The sequence below is a fragment of the Solanum stenotomum genome, chromosome 8, assembly GCF_019186545.1.
Source record: "Solanum stenotomum isolate F172 chromosome 8, ASM1918654v1, whole genome shotgun sequence".
NCBI lineage: Eukaryota > Viridiplantae > Streptophyta > Magnoliopsida > Solanales > Solanaceae > Solanum > Solanum stenotomum.
In genome coordinates this window covers 16,821,196-16,834,760 of record NC_064289.1, presented here as the reverse complement: position 1 = coordinate 16,834,760, position 13,565 = coordinate 16,821,196, and the positions used below count along the sequence as shown (strand labels likewise).

General features: G+C 35.6%; 2 protein-coding genes across 2 annotated transcripts in view; one reads left to right on the top strand and one right to left on the bottom strand.

Annotated features, from left to right (window-relative positions):
* The window catches only part of LOC125873553 (uncharacterized), a 12,163-nt gene extending 6,913 nt beyond the window's left edge, over positions 1–5,250 (top strand). The window contains exons 2-3 of the mRNA XM_049554461.1: positions 4,489–5,057; positions 5,167–5,250. Of these exons, the coding sequence (XP_049410418.1) occupies positions 4,489–5,057; positions 5,167–5,250 (653 nt within the window). The remainder of the gene's footprint in view (positions 1–4,488; positions 5,058–5,166) is intronic.
* A 4,302-nt stretch (positions 5,251–9,552) lies between these two features.
* Positions 9,553–9,861, bottom strand: LOC125873551 (uncharacterized). The gene has a single exon (XM_049554460.1). The coding sequence runs from the start codon at positions 9,859–9,861 to the stop codon at positions 9,553–9,555; it is 309 nt and encodes a 102-aa protein (XP_049410417.1).
* Positions 9,862–13,565: the final 3,704 nt, after the last annotated feature.

Sequence of the window (13,565 nt, the reverse complement as noted above, 5' to 3'; positions counted from 1 at the left end):
AGCAGTAGCATATCCATGCTTATGGATGATATACACACATAAAAAATTCTCTATTATTTTATTACTATAAATTTATAATCTCTTTTGGGTGAATTGAATGATTTTTGGATTGGATTAGCTAGTGGGTTAATTTAACGAAAAATGAAATCAATAGGTGTGCTTTTTCTTTTTGCCCCTTCACTGAGTCTGGTGTATTTTCCAGTTGTCCCAAAAGCAAGAAATTACTTAAACAAAGAAGAAGAAAAAATTAGGTTGCAAAAGTTAAGTGTAAGCTTGAATAGGCATCAATATATATGCGATGGACTAAGATCCTCTTATTCAGAAAGAATATGCAGTAAAGAACCAGAGAGGAGTGGGCAAGGAGAGAAGAGAGATGAGTTTGGGGGGGAGACGTTAGTTTTTAACGGAGAATAGTTAATTTTAAGGACCATTTTGATCATTTTCTCTAAGTATTACACTTTTTGTTCTTTTCTGACTTTCTAAAAGGTCCCCGACATATCGTTAATGTTGAAGTATACATTGTTGCCAATTCTCAAAAATATTACCAAACTCAAAGACAAAAAACTACAAGGATAATACAACGACTAATAATATAGAGAAATAAGTGAGGAAACACTTAACTATCTAAATTACCTTCTACCCAAATTTGTGACCTCCATAACCCCTATCTAAGGTCATGTCCTCGGTAAGATTAAGTTGCGACAAATCATGTCTAATCACATCTCCTTAATGTTTCATTCGCCTACCCCTACTCGATCTCTTGAAACCATTCATAGCCAACCTCTCACACTTCTGCACTAAATCATATGTGCATCTTCTCTGTATGTGTCTAAACCATCACAACCTCGTGTAATGACCCTGCAGGTCATTTTTTAAAACCTTTTGTCACGACCCAGGGGTACCCCTTAGATGTAACATGACGTATAAAACCTTGAAGAACTCCATACAAGCCACTTATCATATCATAACATAAAGTAATAAAATAATAAAGAGCAAAACAACATTTAAGTCCAAAACAGTTTTATAGAAAAAGCGGAAGTCTAACTGATGTCTCAACATAGTCATATATTACAATCGAATGAGAGTGGGCCTAGCCCATATATCATATTCAAAAAAGAAAATACGAAGGAGAAACTAGAATAAGGAAAGTCCGTCCTTGAACCATGAGGACTCACCAAGCTCAGAAAGAATCAAAGTCCAAGCTCTAGCCACTAAAATAGGAACCCTGCCTGACGGACCCTACATTTGAGAAAAATGTAGGAAAGAGTATGCATTAGTACAAAAATGCACCAAGTATGATAGCTATGCATAAAAACATATAAAACATGCTAAGATGGACATTTCATTTCATGACATGCAATTGACCAATTAAAACATGATATAAGAGGGTTAGAAAAGTAAGTCATAACATCATGGTCAATGCAAGCTAAATCATTTTTTAAGCCTTTGAACACATATGAGAAACTTCTTTAAGTAACCTTAGTTCATTAATCGTCTTGTTGTGGAAAAATTAGCCTTAACCGACATAGAGACCATGTGAGCTAAAACATGACCACCCGGTGTCTCCCACACCGAGAAGGGTTGTTCTACTTGCCTAAAGTAGAACCATGAGCTTCTAGCTTAAATGGATTCACTAGCTAATCATCCTATGAGGGCACATAGTTTATGGGATAAGGAGATTGTTACTAGAAACCCGGCCTCTACTAACGGGAGATCTTCCATCTCATGAGACTTCTTCTAGAAACCCAACCTCTACTAACGAGAGAGATTCTGTATCAATGTCAATATCCACACGGTGCTAAGCATAATTCCCATGGAATTTTATTTTCTTACTTATTCTCATTATCCATGGAAAGACATGTCATCTTGTCAATTCAAGCTAGTTAATTAGGATAGCTCTTGTCCATTGATTCGATTAGGTGAGAATAGCCTTTCAACCTAAGAATCCTTTCTATGTGAGAAAACCTTTCACATCATGGTTGCAAGTGTTTTATGAGAGTAACCTTTAAACAACACAACAACAACAACAACATTGGCACTTCACTCTCAAAGCACCCTTACAACATTTACATAGTTTCCATAAGATCATGCATAAACTCATACTATGCCCTTTCAAGGTTCAAAGTTTGTTTTCAATCACCAAATCTAAATTTCAAACATTAGATAGGGATTTTTATCATAAATTCATGTAATTCTATTACTTCATGCTTTAGATCATAAAACTCCTCTTTCATAATCAACAACCCACATTTTGAGATCACAATTTGGAAAACATAGGGGTTTGCATGGGTTCAAAGGTGAAACATCATAAAATCATTCTAAATCATCAATTCATGCATATTTAAACATAATCAAATCATTAAGATCAATAATCAAAAGAACCCATGGTGATTGAAGAAAACCCTAGCTAATTGGGGAATTCTACCATTTGAAATAGGGGAATTTGGGGACTTTATGAATGAAAGAGATACATGGATGAAACTACCATACCTCAAGTCCAATTGCTTATCTTCAATGGAGAATTTGGATCCTTAGCTTGAAACCCTAGGTGAAATCTTCTTCTTCAAGTTCTAGAGAGAGAATATTTGGGAGGAGTTGGTTTTTCTTTTGGGAATTTGGAAGATTGACTAAAATGGGGTGAATTTGGGGGTAAAAAGACTTATAGGGGTTCTAAATATAGGCAAAATGACATAGTATAGGAACTAATTAATTAGGAAAAGACTAAACTGCCCCTGAGTTAACTGTCAACTTTGACCGACCTACCAACCGAAGAACCCAGTCGACGAACCGTGGATGGACCTACGGTCCGTCCTGGTGAACTGTGGTTGATGGTCAGAGACTTTTGTCTTGACCTACGGTTCCTGGACCACGGGTCGTGGACCCACGTACGGTCCGTAGGTCCAACCGTGATCCATGCCTGGACAATTCCAAAGGCACCCATCCATGGACCCACCTACACTCTGTGGCCCACACCAGGGGTTGTGGCTGGCCCAAGTGGATGACACCTAGGAGTTTTTAAATCTGTTAAGCTTTCCTCTTTCGGATACGGGGTGTTACACTTTTGGAAAAATTGTCATTTTGCCCCTCTCGATAGTTTTCCCAAGTCATGCTTTTTAGTTTATGAAGTTGGTTTTAAAATTGGATTGGAAAGTTGAGACTTTTGGAAGTTTTAAAGTTTTGGACACCTCAAGTTGTTAAAAGTGGTTTTTGACAACAATCGGAACTACGAGTATCGAAAGGGTCTTTAGTTTGTTCCATCAGCTCCAGAATGCGGAATTTGGTCTAGAAGTGTAGGTTTTTTCAATTATGGAGTCCTTTTCATGGATTTGAGCCCTTGAGTTGGAAGTTTAAGTATAATTAGGCCAAGAGTTGACTTTGGTCAACATTCTGAGTTTGAACGCTAGGATTGGAATTCCGATGACACCACTGGATTCGGGGGATGATTTTAGTCCTACGTGAGGTCTTGGTTGAGTTTTCAGAGGTTCCGAGGGAAGTTTAATGTTTTTGAGTAAAAGTTAGTTTATTGCGACTTAAACGGATAATGGGTCAAAGAGACTTCGTATTTGTGTTCCGACGTTCCGTTGAGTCTGGAACGTCGAGTTTGGCTGGGTAGCATATATGGTTTGTGTGTGTGAAATTCCAAACGAATCCCGAGGGTTCATTAGGTGATTTTAGTGAATCTTGGTGTTTGCTGATGTGTTGTATCTGATGCATGTTAAGTAATCTTTGCTATCGCAAGGCTCTTGGTCGCGGTCACATTGGTATGTGGTCTTGTGCTTCACGATCGCATGGAGGATATTGCAATCTCAATAGCATCTTGAGCATCGTGATCGCGTAGCCTTGTGTCGCAATTGCGATGGTCAATTAATGAGTTGACCAACATTACTCATTGCAATTGTGAGGTATCGGGTCGCGATTGCGAAGGGTAAAAGTGACTTGGATAGATTCTTCTTTCCAAAATCGGGGATTCATCCTCATTTCACCATTTTTGAGCTTTGGAAGCTCGGTAAAGGCAATTCTAAAGGGGCTTTTCGAGATTCTTCAATTGGGTAACGATTTTTAACTCCCCATCTTTATTACCCACTGTTTACTTCAAGATTTTATTACCCCATCAGTAGAGGCTATTTAATTCCTAATTTTGAAGTCAAACTTTTTGAGTTTTCTCAAGAATTTGGATTTTTAAGAAAATTGTTATTTGAGCTTGGTTTCCTATTCATTACAAGTATCTAGTCAGTCCACACAAATTTATATTATTTTTCTTCCCTTTTGGTGGATCTTTTTATTTTTGAAGTGAATTTTGTCCATGATTATACAGTCTGTGCACGTAGTCAGAGACGGAACTTTGTTGAAAAATTACTCCATATTGATAGGGAAAATGATTTTTTTTGCATATCGTAAGTTGTTGAATCTGCTTGGCATAATTGAAATCCTGGCTCCGCCACTACTGGTAGTTTACTAACCTTATGCCAATTTTTTTTCATTATTTAGATATTGGTTTTGACTCAGATACAAAAGAGAGGACTACATCTTCAGGGACAAAAATGCAGCCTTTACTGTCTGATTCTCCTTTCGGAGCCATTACTTGTAAGGCTGGTAACCAAATCTGTAGCAGTTTAACAGCAGAAAATCCTTTGACGGGCACCAGATTTTGTGATCTCTGTTGCAGTGAGCCTGGTTTTTGCGGAGACTGCTGTTGTATACTTTGCCGTAAGCTTATCACTTTGGACTATGATGGGTACAGTTACATCCGATGTGAAGCTACAGTAGTTGATGGCCACATATGTGGACATGTTTCCCATCTAGAGTGTGCTCTACGAGCTTACATGGCTGGGAAGGTCGGAGGAAGCATCAATTTGGATGCAGAGTATCTCTGTCGATATTGTGATTCAAGGACGGATTTGGTTCCACATGCTTTGAAGCTTTTAAACATTTGCACATCTGTTGCTTCTTATGCTGACATCGAAAAGTTTTTGAATGTTGGCATTTGTATTTTGCGTGGCTCACAAAAAAGTAGTGCAAAAGAGTTGTTGCATCGTATTGAATTAATCAATGCAAAGGTATATAGCTAATTGATTAATGGTACTTTGTTTCCTATGATGCTATCTTTTTTCCAGTTTTGAGGTTTACAGTTACTAACTAGAATGACCAATTTGATAATCATATCAGCTTATGAAAGGAGTCAGCATTCAAGATGCATTCAAAAAGGAAATCTGTGTGGATAGCACTGGTAACTTCTCTGCCTTGTCATAGTTGTGTTTGTGTTGATCTATCACTTTGACTTGAATATCTGTATTTGAGCAAGATATTTATGTGCAAATGTGTTTATTTTGTTTTAAGTATTGTCTATTTCATGATACAAATATATACATCTGCGCATTGTAAGTTTTGTCTATTTCAGTGCTTCCTGTTGTCAACAAATACCAAAAACACTTGGTGCAAACTAAACTGCAATATGACCAGAAAATAAAATTGGAGAGCCTTGGAAAGAGTATGAAAGAGGAATTATTTATTGCCCAACCAGTGCATCAGTTAAATGCTATCCAACTGCTCCTTGGTCCTAACTAGATGAAGGAAATGAATAGCTTCCTTATTAAGAGTTTGGAACTTTGGTATAATCAGCATAAAGAGAAAGAAATGGATCACTCAAGGATCTCTTGTAGGGTGCTGTTTTGGTCAATTGCAGGAATAACATCTCCTGGCATAAAGAGTTCTGCCTAGCCCCTACAGCATAGAATTGAATGTCACATCCATGATCTGTCTCACCACATTAGTATGTGAAACCAAAGAGGATGGTGTGGGGTGAGGAGATGAATCGAAATTATTTTCGAATGTTAGTCGAGTTATAATTGGTCGACTGTTGATTTCTTCAAGTCAACTACCCTAGAGTTTAGACAATTAGATAAAACAACATATTATATAAGGCATAAAGAGATAAAAGACACAGTTGACACAAATTTTTATTCTAGTTCAGATCACCAATGTGGTGCCTAATCCAGTCCCTTCGGGTTACAAGGTTTCCTTAGAGTTTGAGTGTTTATGGTTAGACAGATTGCCTGTTGTGGACTCTTTGACCTGAAATATTCCAATTTACTTGTGGGCCACATCCTCTAGTCTTGTAGTTTTCTAATCTTTCCGTTTCTTTTCTTTTCACTAGTAAACTATATTGAATACGCTGATAAAAGAGTGTCTAGGGTTTTTGCTCAAGGGAAGTTGCACAACCTTCTTTCTATAAAACAGAAATGTAGTTGAAAGATAATCTTATTCATTCAGTACCCAAACTTTAAATACGACAGATTAAGAACAACCTACAGCTAAACTTAAGGAAACCAACTACTACCTGAACTCCTAAACAATAGGGGGAGTCTTATATTGATACTCTAAAATAGTATTAATTATGGTAACTAATAATTACAGTAACTAATGCTTAATACACCCACTCAAGTTAGGCATAGTGCAACAATGCCTAACTTGGAACAACACTGTTCAAAGGCTGGTTTTGGCAAGGGCTTGGTAAATCATAAATGTATCGGCAAGTTGATCACAAGTGTGAGTGTGTGTGTGACAAGAACCTGGTGTGCTTGAACTTGGTTCCTAACATAACAGAAGTCCACAGCAATATGTTTCATACAGCTACGAAACACTAGATTATGACAGAGATAAGTGACACCAACATTGTCACAAAAGATTGTGGGTGTATTTGGAATGGTGATACGCAATTCATTGAGCAAGTTGCGCACCCATATGAGTTTGACAAGCGCATTTGCAACTGATTTGTACTCTGCTTCAGGATGAGCGAGCTACAGCTTGTTGGTTTATTGATGTTAGATTGTCTTGACAAAACTTGGCGACAGAAATCATGTTTTTTTTATTGATGGAGGACAAAGAGTGTTAGAAAGCCTAAAAGCAGAATTAGATGCTTGTATAAGAGATGAGCCAGTACGAGTAATAGGAATGGTTTTACAGTCACCCATGGATATGCCCTCATTGCCTGTATACTCTTCAAGATTGTGCGGATCAGTGGTGACATGATGAGTCGCACCACAATCCAAAACCCCAGACCAGAAGCAAAGTTGGCCTTAGCTTCAAAATGGCTGTGCAATTCGGAATAATGTACATCTGTAGTGTGACCTAATTTTTGGCACAATTGGCAGCAGACAGATGGTATCGAATTCGCCATCCAGTTTTGCTGGCTGACTGTTGTTGCTGGACTGTTGAGTTACAGGTGGTTTCCATTGTTGATTGTTGAAGTGACGATTGTTCCTATTAGACTGAGGTGGCATGTTCATCTTCTGTGTGACAGCAGCTGTGATTATGGAAGATGACTTCTCAAGATCCTGGTGCTTGAGAAAAAGCTCATAATATGTGAGCTTGTGAAACAACTCTTCAAAACTCAAGGAAGAATCCCTTGATCTTATGGAAGCCGAGATTTCACGGTACTCAGGGCCAGTCCGCTTAAAATCTTAACAATAAGTTCATCATCTGTTACTGGTGATCCAACAACTTTGAGCGCATCAGAGAGAGCGCGAACCTCTTGTAAGTATTCCGTAACGGATTTTAGAAGCTTTCTTAAGATTTTGCAATTGGTCTCGCAAGCTAAAAATGCGAGTGTAGCTCTTATTTGCGTAGGCCATGTGAAGAAGTTCCTAGGCTTTCTGAGCGGATGGAGCCGTGGCAATAGTTGGCGCAATGGTAGGATCAACAGATGTCGTCATGGCTTATTGAATCAGTTGGTCCTGAGAGAACCAGAGTTGATACCAAAAATTAGGCAGTAGAATGTTATCGTGGATAAGATTCATTGGTGGTGCCGGTTTTGATCCGTCAAGATGTCCCATAAGTTGATGGCTATTGAGTAGCATCACAAGTTGGGCTTTCCAAGTTGAGAAATTGAGGTTACCTTGCAATTTGATAGGTAACTGAGATGCAGGATTAAATTGTAACACATGAACGATAGAGGGAGCGGCAGAAGCACTGCTGTTGGAAGCAGTAACATCACCAGAAGTGACAACCGAATGGATTGTTTCGCCAGCCATAGATGGGAAAAAAAATAATCTGACTCGTGAGAGGTTATGATGGCTCGGATACCATATAAAATCAGATAAAGAAAGTAGTCAAAAGATAATCATATTCATTCAGTACCCAAACTTTAAATACGACAGTAAGAACAACCTACAGCTAAACTTAAGTAAACTAACTACTACCTGAACTCCTAAACAATAAGGGGAATCTTCTATTGATACTCTAAAACAGTTTTAGTTACCGTAACTAATAATTACAATAACTAATGCTTAATACTTCTGTGATGATGATCTGCTTTTATATTGCTTGGCTGCTTCTTTACCGTTGCTTGGACAGAATTGAATTGATATCAATTCGTTGATCTTCAATTAATCTCTGATATGGAATGTCACTAAGATTGATCAGAGAAGAAGAAGAGTTGCGCAATCTTCTTATCTGGTTTTCAGTGTTTTGCTCTTAAGGTAACCCAAGGGATTTTCTCCTTCAATCAAGGTATTCAAATTTGTCCCAGTGTCCTGTTCTTTCTTGTGGTTAGTGTGTGCTCTCTTTCCTTCATTCAAATCTATCTTAGACAAGTCATTCTTCCTTGATTCATGCCTTCTTTTCACAGATTTTGGATGTCTCTTTTTTTTGGCGCAGATCATTTAGGATTAGTGGCATCATTAAAACATATGTTAAAATATAAGTTAATGAAGCTAACAATACGTGTTATTGGTTCTCTGCCTTTTATAATACCGCTCTGATTTACTGCAGCCTATCTGTTAGGCTGATATATCCAAATAGATATTGTTGTTGTTGTTCTTGTGATTCTTATTGCTGGGCTTGATGTGTGACCATTTTTTCTAAGGATGATGTCTATATGTTGTCTTTCCTATTTCTGGAATTCTGGTTCAGTGCTCAATAAATCTTGTGGCAGGAACATACACTACTCTATTTCTAATGTCATGTAAAATTCTTTTAATCCTTCAAATTTTGGACAATGGTTTTCATGAAGTTAATTTCTGAATTATTACAGCTAACTCTGGTACCTCGCAAGATCAAAGTCTCAGTCAGAATCAAAAGACACAGGATGATACCAATCTGCCTAAACTCTGATTGCAAAGTTACTCAATGTTGATGGGAGGTAACAAGTACACAGTGGAATGATGCAAGCTAGTTTGGACAGCATCATCATAAAAATGATTTGATACATTGCTACTCGTACATTTATACATCATCACCATGTGCTCGAACAGAAAGAGCCCAAGTTTATTCATTATGTGGATGAATTATATACCTTGTTTAAGTAAACATACATATTTATATGTTACAATTGGCAAGGACTTGTTGTTTAGCGTGTACTATTTCAAACAACTTCGAACAAATGGTGTTCAAAGTTAGTCTCTAGAAAGTGTAATTTTATACAATGTTTGAAGTTTTATATGGCTGAACTTTAGATATATCATGATTGAAGTTTCGTCCTTTTTGTTTGAAAAAACATATACTCTGGTGTGCTAGTAATTTGTGTAATTGATACATCAAATGTGAAAAAGTTAACTATTGTACAAGAACAAGTTGGTCAGCGTCTCTCCAAACACCTCTAGATCCATTATCAAACTCTCCATGGCCATGGTCATCCTTGGGCGCCGTCACAATAAGCTCTCCGTCCACAAATACCGCTGTGGCCAGTTCTGGCATAGTCGAAGCAGGCAACCTGTACCTCCATGTATCCACATTCAATTGTTCATCCTCATCACCGTCTCCATTTCCCTTCCTCGCAACGATCTTCGTTACCCCAGGATGAATCTCTACTGCCTGTGCCCTCACTTGTCCATCCCCAGCTCCTTCTAGTTCGATTTTCGCCATGAAACAGAAATTGAAAAGGAATTTCCAAAACATTGGTAACAAGTACAAATGTTTATACCATAAATTTATTTCTTCTAACTAAAACATGCTGGGAATTCAGAACTCAAATTTGATTTCATCCAAATATTTCAAATGGAGATGAACAGTTAACTTCCCCTGTGTTAACCCTCTATAACTAGCTTATGTTGAAATCTGTACATCATCCCTGAATAACTGAAATGCAAATGGAGCCATAATATATACAAGCAGCTTGGAGGTAATACCAATTCCAGCTAGAGATTTGGTGCATGACTCATTCAGCTATGATGCAAGACTCCGTGTATCAAGGAGAGAGCAGCAACATAGAAAGACGCCCACATAGTTCTACTTTTCGCATTAATTTAGATACATGCAAGGGGCATTTGTGAGGGCTACTTGGTCAATTGAAGAAAGCTCAAACATCCATGTTCTCCTTGTGACGCATCCTATGCCTGCGCTGAGACCTTTTCTGGTTATAGTTACGCCTTCTAGGCGGTGAGCTAAATGTTTCAGGATGATGAATATCTTGGACACTTGCTGAAGACCTAAATATGCAGTCAAATGGGTCTTCAATTGCCTCCAGAACATCAGCTCCTGCACTCATCTACATTTATGAACAAAGACTCCAGTTAACAAATAACTTACAAAGTTGCATATTCAGCTATGGCAAACGGTGTGTTAGGTATGGAAGAAAACATTTTCTGGAAAATGTTTTCTAATCTTTTGGTATGCCCCGAACTACCAAAAGCATTAATGTATACCGAAGAAACTACAGAAAAGGAAATAATCATTGGAGGCATACCAATAGTTAAAATCTATCAAGGAAATGAAAATATCACTTTAGGAATAAAATGGCTAGAACAAGTAAAACCATATAATTTAGAAGACAAACAGTTAATAATAAATTATGAAAATAAAAGAGTAATAATAAAAAGGACTTTAGTATGATAAAAAATATGAAAATATACATACTTGCAAAGATAATAATAGAAGGATATTACAATAGATATTATACACCAATGATAGATACGGGAGCAGAAGCTAATATATGTAAATACAATTGTTTACCAGAAGATAAGTGGGAAAAATTAAAAACACCGATAGTAGTAACAGGATTTAATAATGAAGGAAGCAGGATCACATATAAGGCAAAAAATATAAAAATACAAATATGGATAAGATATTAACTATAGAAGAAATATATAACTTTGAATTGATTACAAAAGATATGCTATTAGGAATGCCATTTTTAGAAAAATTATACCCATATATAATAACAAAAACACACTGGTGGTTCACAACACCGTGCAAACAAAAAATAGGAGCAAAAAGAGTAAATAATAAAAAAAGGAAAAACTACAGAATAGATAAAAGGAAGTGAAAAAATTACACAAAAATTAGAAAATATAAAAGAAGAAGATCCTAAAATAGAGTTAATTATATTCTCCATAGATAAAGTAAAAATAATCCAAGATAAGTTAGAATTATTATATAGTGAAGATCCTTTACAAGGATGGGAAAAACATAAAACAAAAGTAAAAATTGAGCTAATAGATAATAATAGTATAATAACCCAAAAACCATTAAAGTATAATTTTAATGATTTAACCGAATTTAAGATACATATAAATGAATTCTAGAAAAAGGATATATACAAGAAAGAAATAGTAAGCACACAAGCCCGACATTTATCGTAAATAAACATAGTGAACGAAAAATGGGAAAAAGTAGAATGGTTATTGATTATAGGAATTTAAATGCAAAACTAAAAGATATAATTATCCGATACCAAATAAAATACTAAAGATAAGACAAATACAAGGATATAATTATTTTAGCAAATTTGATTGTAAATCAGGATTTTATCACTTAAAACTAGAAGAAGAATCTAAAAAACTAACAGCATTCACTGTACCACAAGGATTTTATGAATGGAATGTATTATTATTTGGATATAAAAAAACACCAAGTAGATATCAACACTTTATGGACAATTACTTTAAACAAATAGAAAATTGTGTAGTGTACATTGATGATATATTATTATATTCCAAAACACAAGATAAACATATAAGATTATTAGAAAAATTTATACACATCATAGAATATTCAGGTATAAGTCTAAGTAAAAAGAAAGCAGATATAATGAAAAATCAAATAGAATTTCAGGAATACAAATTGATAAAAATGAAATAAAAATGCAAACACATATAGTACAAAAAATAATTAACTCAAATGAACAACTAGACACAAAAAAGAAATTACAATCATTCTTAGGACTAGTAAATCAAGTAAGAGAATACATACCAAAATTAGCAGAGAATTTAAAACCATTACAACAAAAATTAAAGAAAGATATAGAATATCAGTTTGATAAAAAAGACCAAATACAAATACAAAAGGTAAAATTATTATGTAAAAACTTACCTAAACTATACTTTCCAGATGAAAACAAAAAATTTACTTATATAATAGAATCAGATGCGAGTGAAAAAAGTTATGGAGGAATATTAAAATACAGGTATGATGACACTACGATAGAACATCATTGCAGGTATTATTCAGGAACGTTTAATAATACAGAAATAAAATGGGAAATAAATAGAAAAGAATTATATTCAGTATATAAGTGTTTATTATCATTTGAACCATATATTGTATATAACAAATTCATTATAAGAACAAATAATACACAAGTAAAATGGTGGCTAACAAGAAAAATACAAGATTCGGTAACAACAAAAGAAATAAGGAGATTGGTATTAAATATATTAAATTTTACATTTACAATTGAAGTAATAAAAACTGATAAGAATGTTATTGCAGATTACCTATCACGACAAAGCTACTCAGACTGAGACTGAGGAAAAAGATACAATTGAAAAGATACTCAAAGCTATTACTACACTTTGTACAAAAGTGGATAGTATGGACAACGAGATACAAAAGCTAAAGACTGATGAAGATAATCTGAAGTCTAAAGCTAGTCAGCAGCATGACTATAAAAATGCGAAGCTACGTTGATCGGAAGACGGAAAAACCCAGAGCTAAAAGGAGACGATGGGAAACTCCTTAAAACCCATAATGTTTGTTTAAATACAGCTGCAGGTACAAGCAAACAAGTTAGCGATAAACAACATAAAAATGCTAACTTAAACCAGCTATTCGAAAAACCATTTACCCAAAGGACACCTAGACATATGTCCATAGAACCACAAACATCTACATACGCAGATAGTTTGCAAAACCAAAATGAGAAAAAGACATATAACTACATCACACGAACCTATATCGAAAATATACACAAAATCCAAACTTATTTAAACCTTAACCCCAGATCAACTACGAAAGAACCAAACCAAGATTATTTGACACAAAAGTTACAAGGATATAACAAGTTAATTGCACAGCCAAAAACTAACACTAATTTAGTAAGAACATGTTACAACTACGGACTGTTAAATACCGTATACATATACGACGGAGAAGAAGTTAGTGGAATACCAGAACTACACAAGGCATTCGTCACATACAAAAGAGTTACAAAAGGAAATTTATTTTATATAAAATTCTATATAGCACCAGTGGAAATATTATACGAGGAAATAAAACCTCCAATACAGGTTATCAAGATAGGACTAACTAAAGATATGATTATACCCGAGGACACGGACAACAAGAAGAGA

What these genes read in the sequence shown, in the direction of transcription:
- LOC125873551 (XM_049554460.1), bottom strand. Translation starts at nt 9,861, where the DNA reads ATGGCGAAAATCGAACTAGAAGGAGCTGGGGATGGACAAGTGAGGGCA.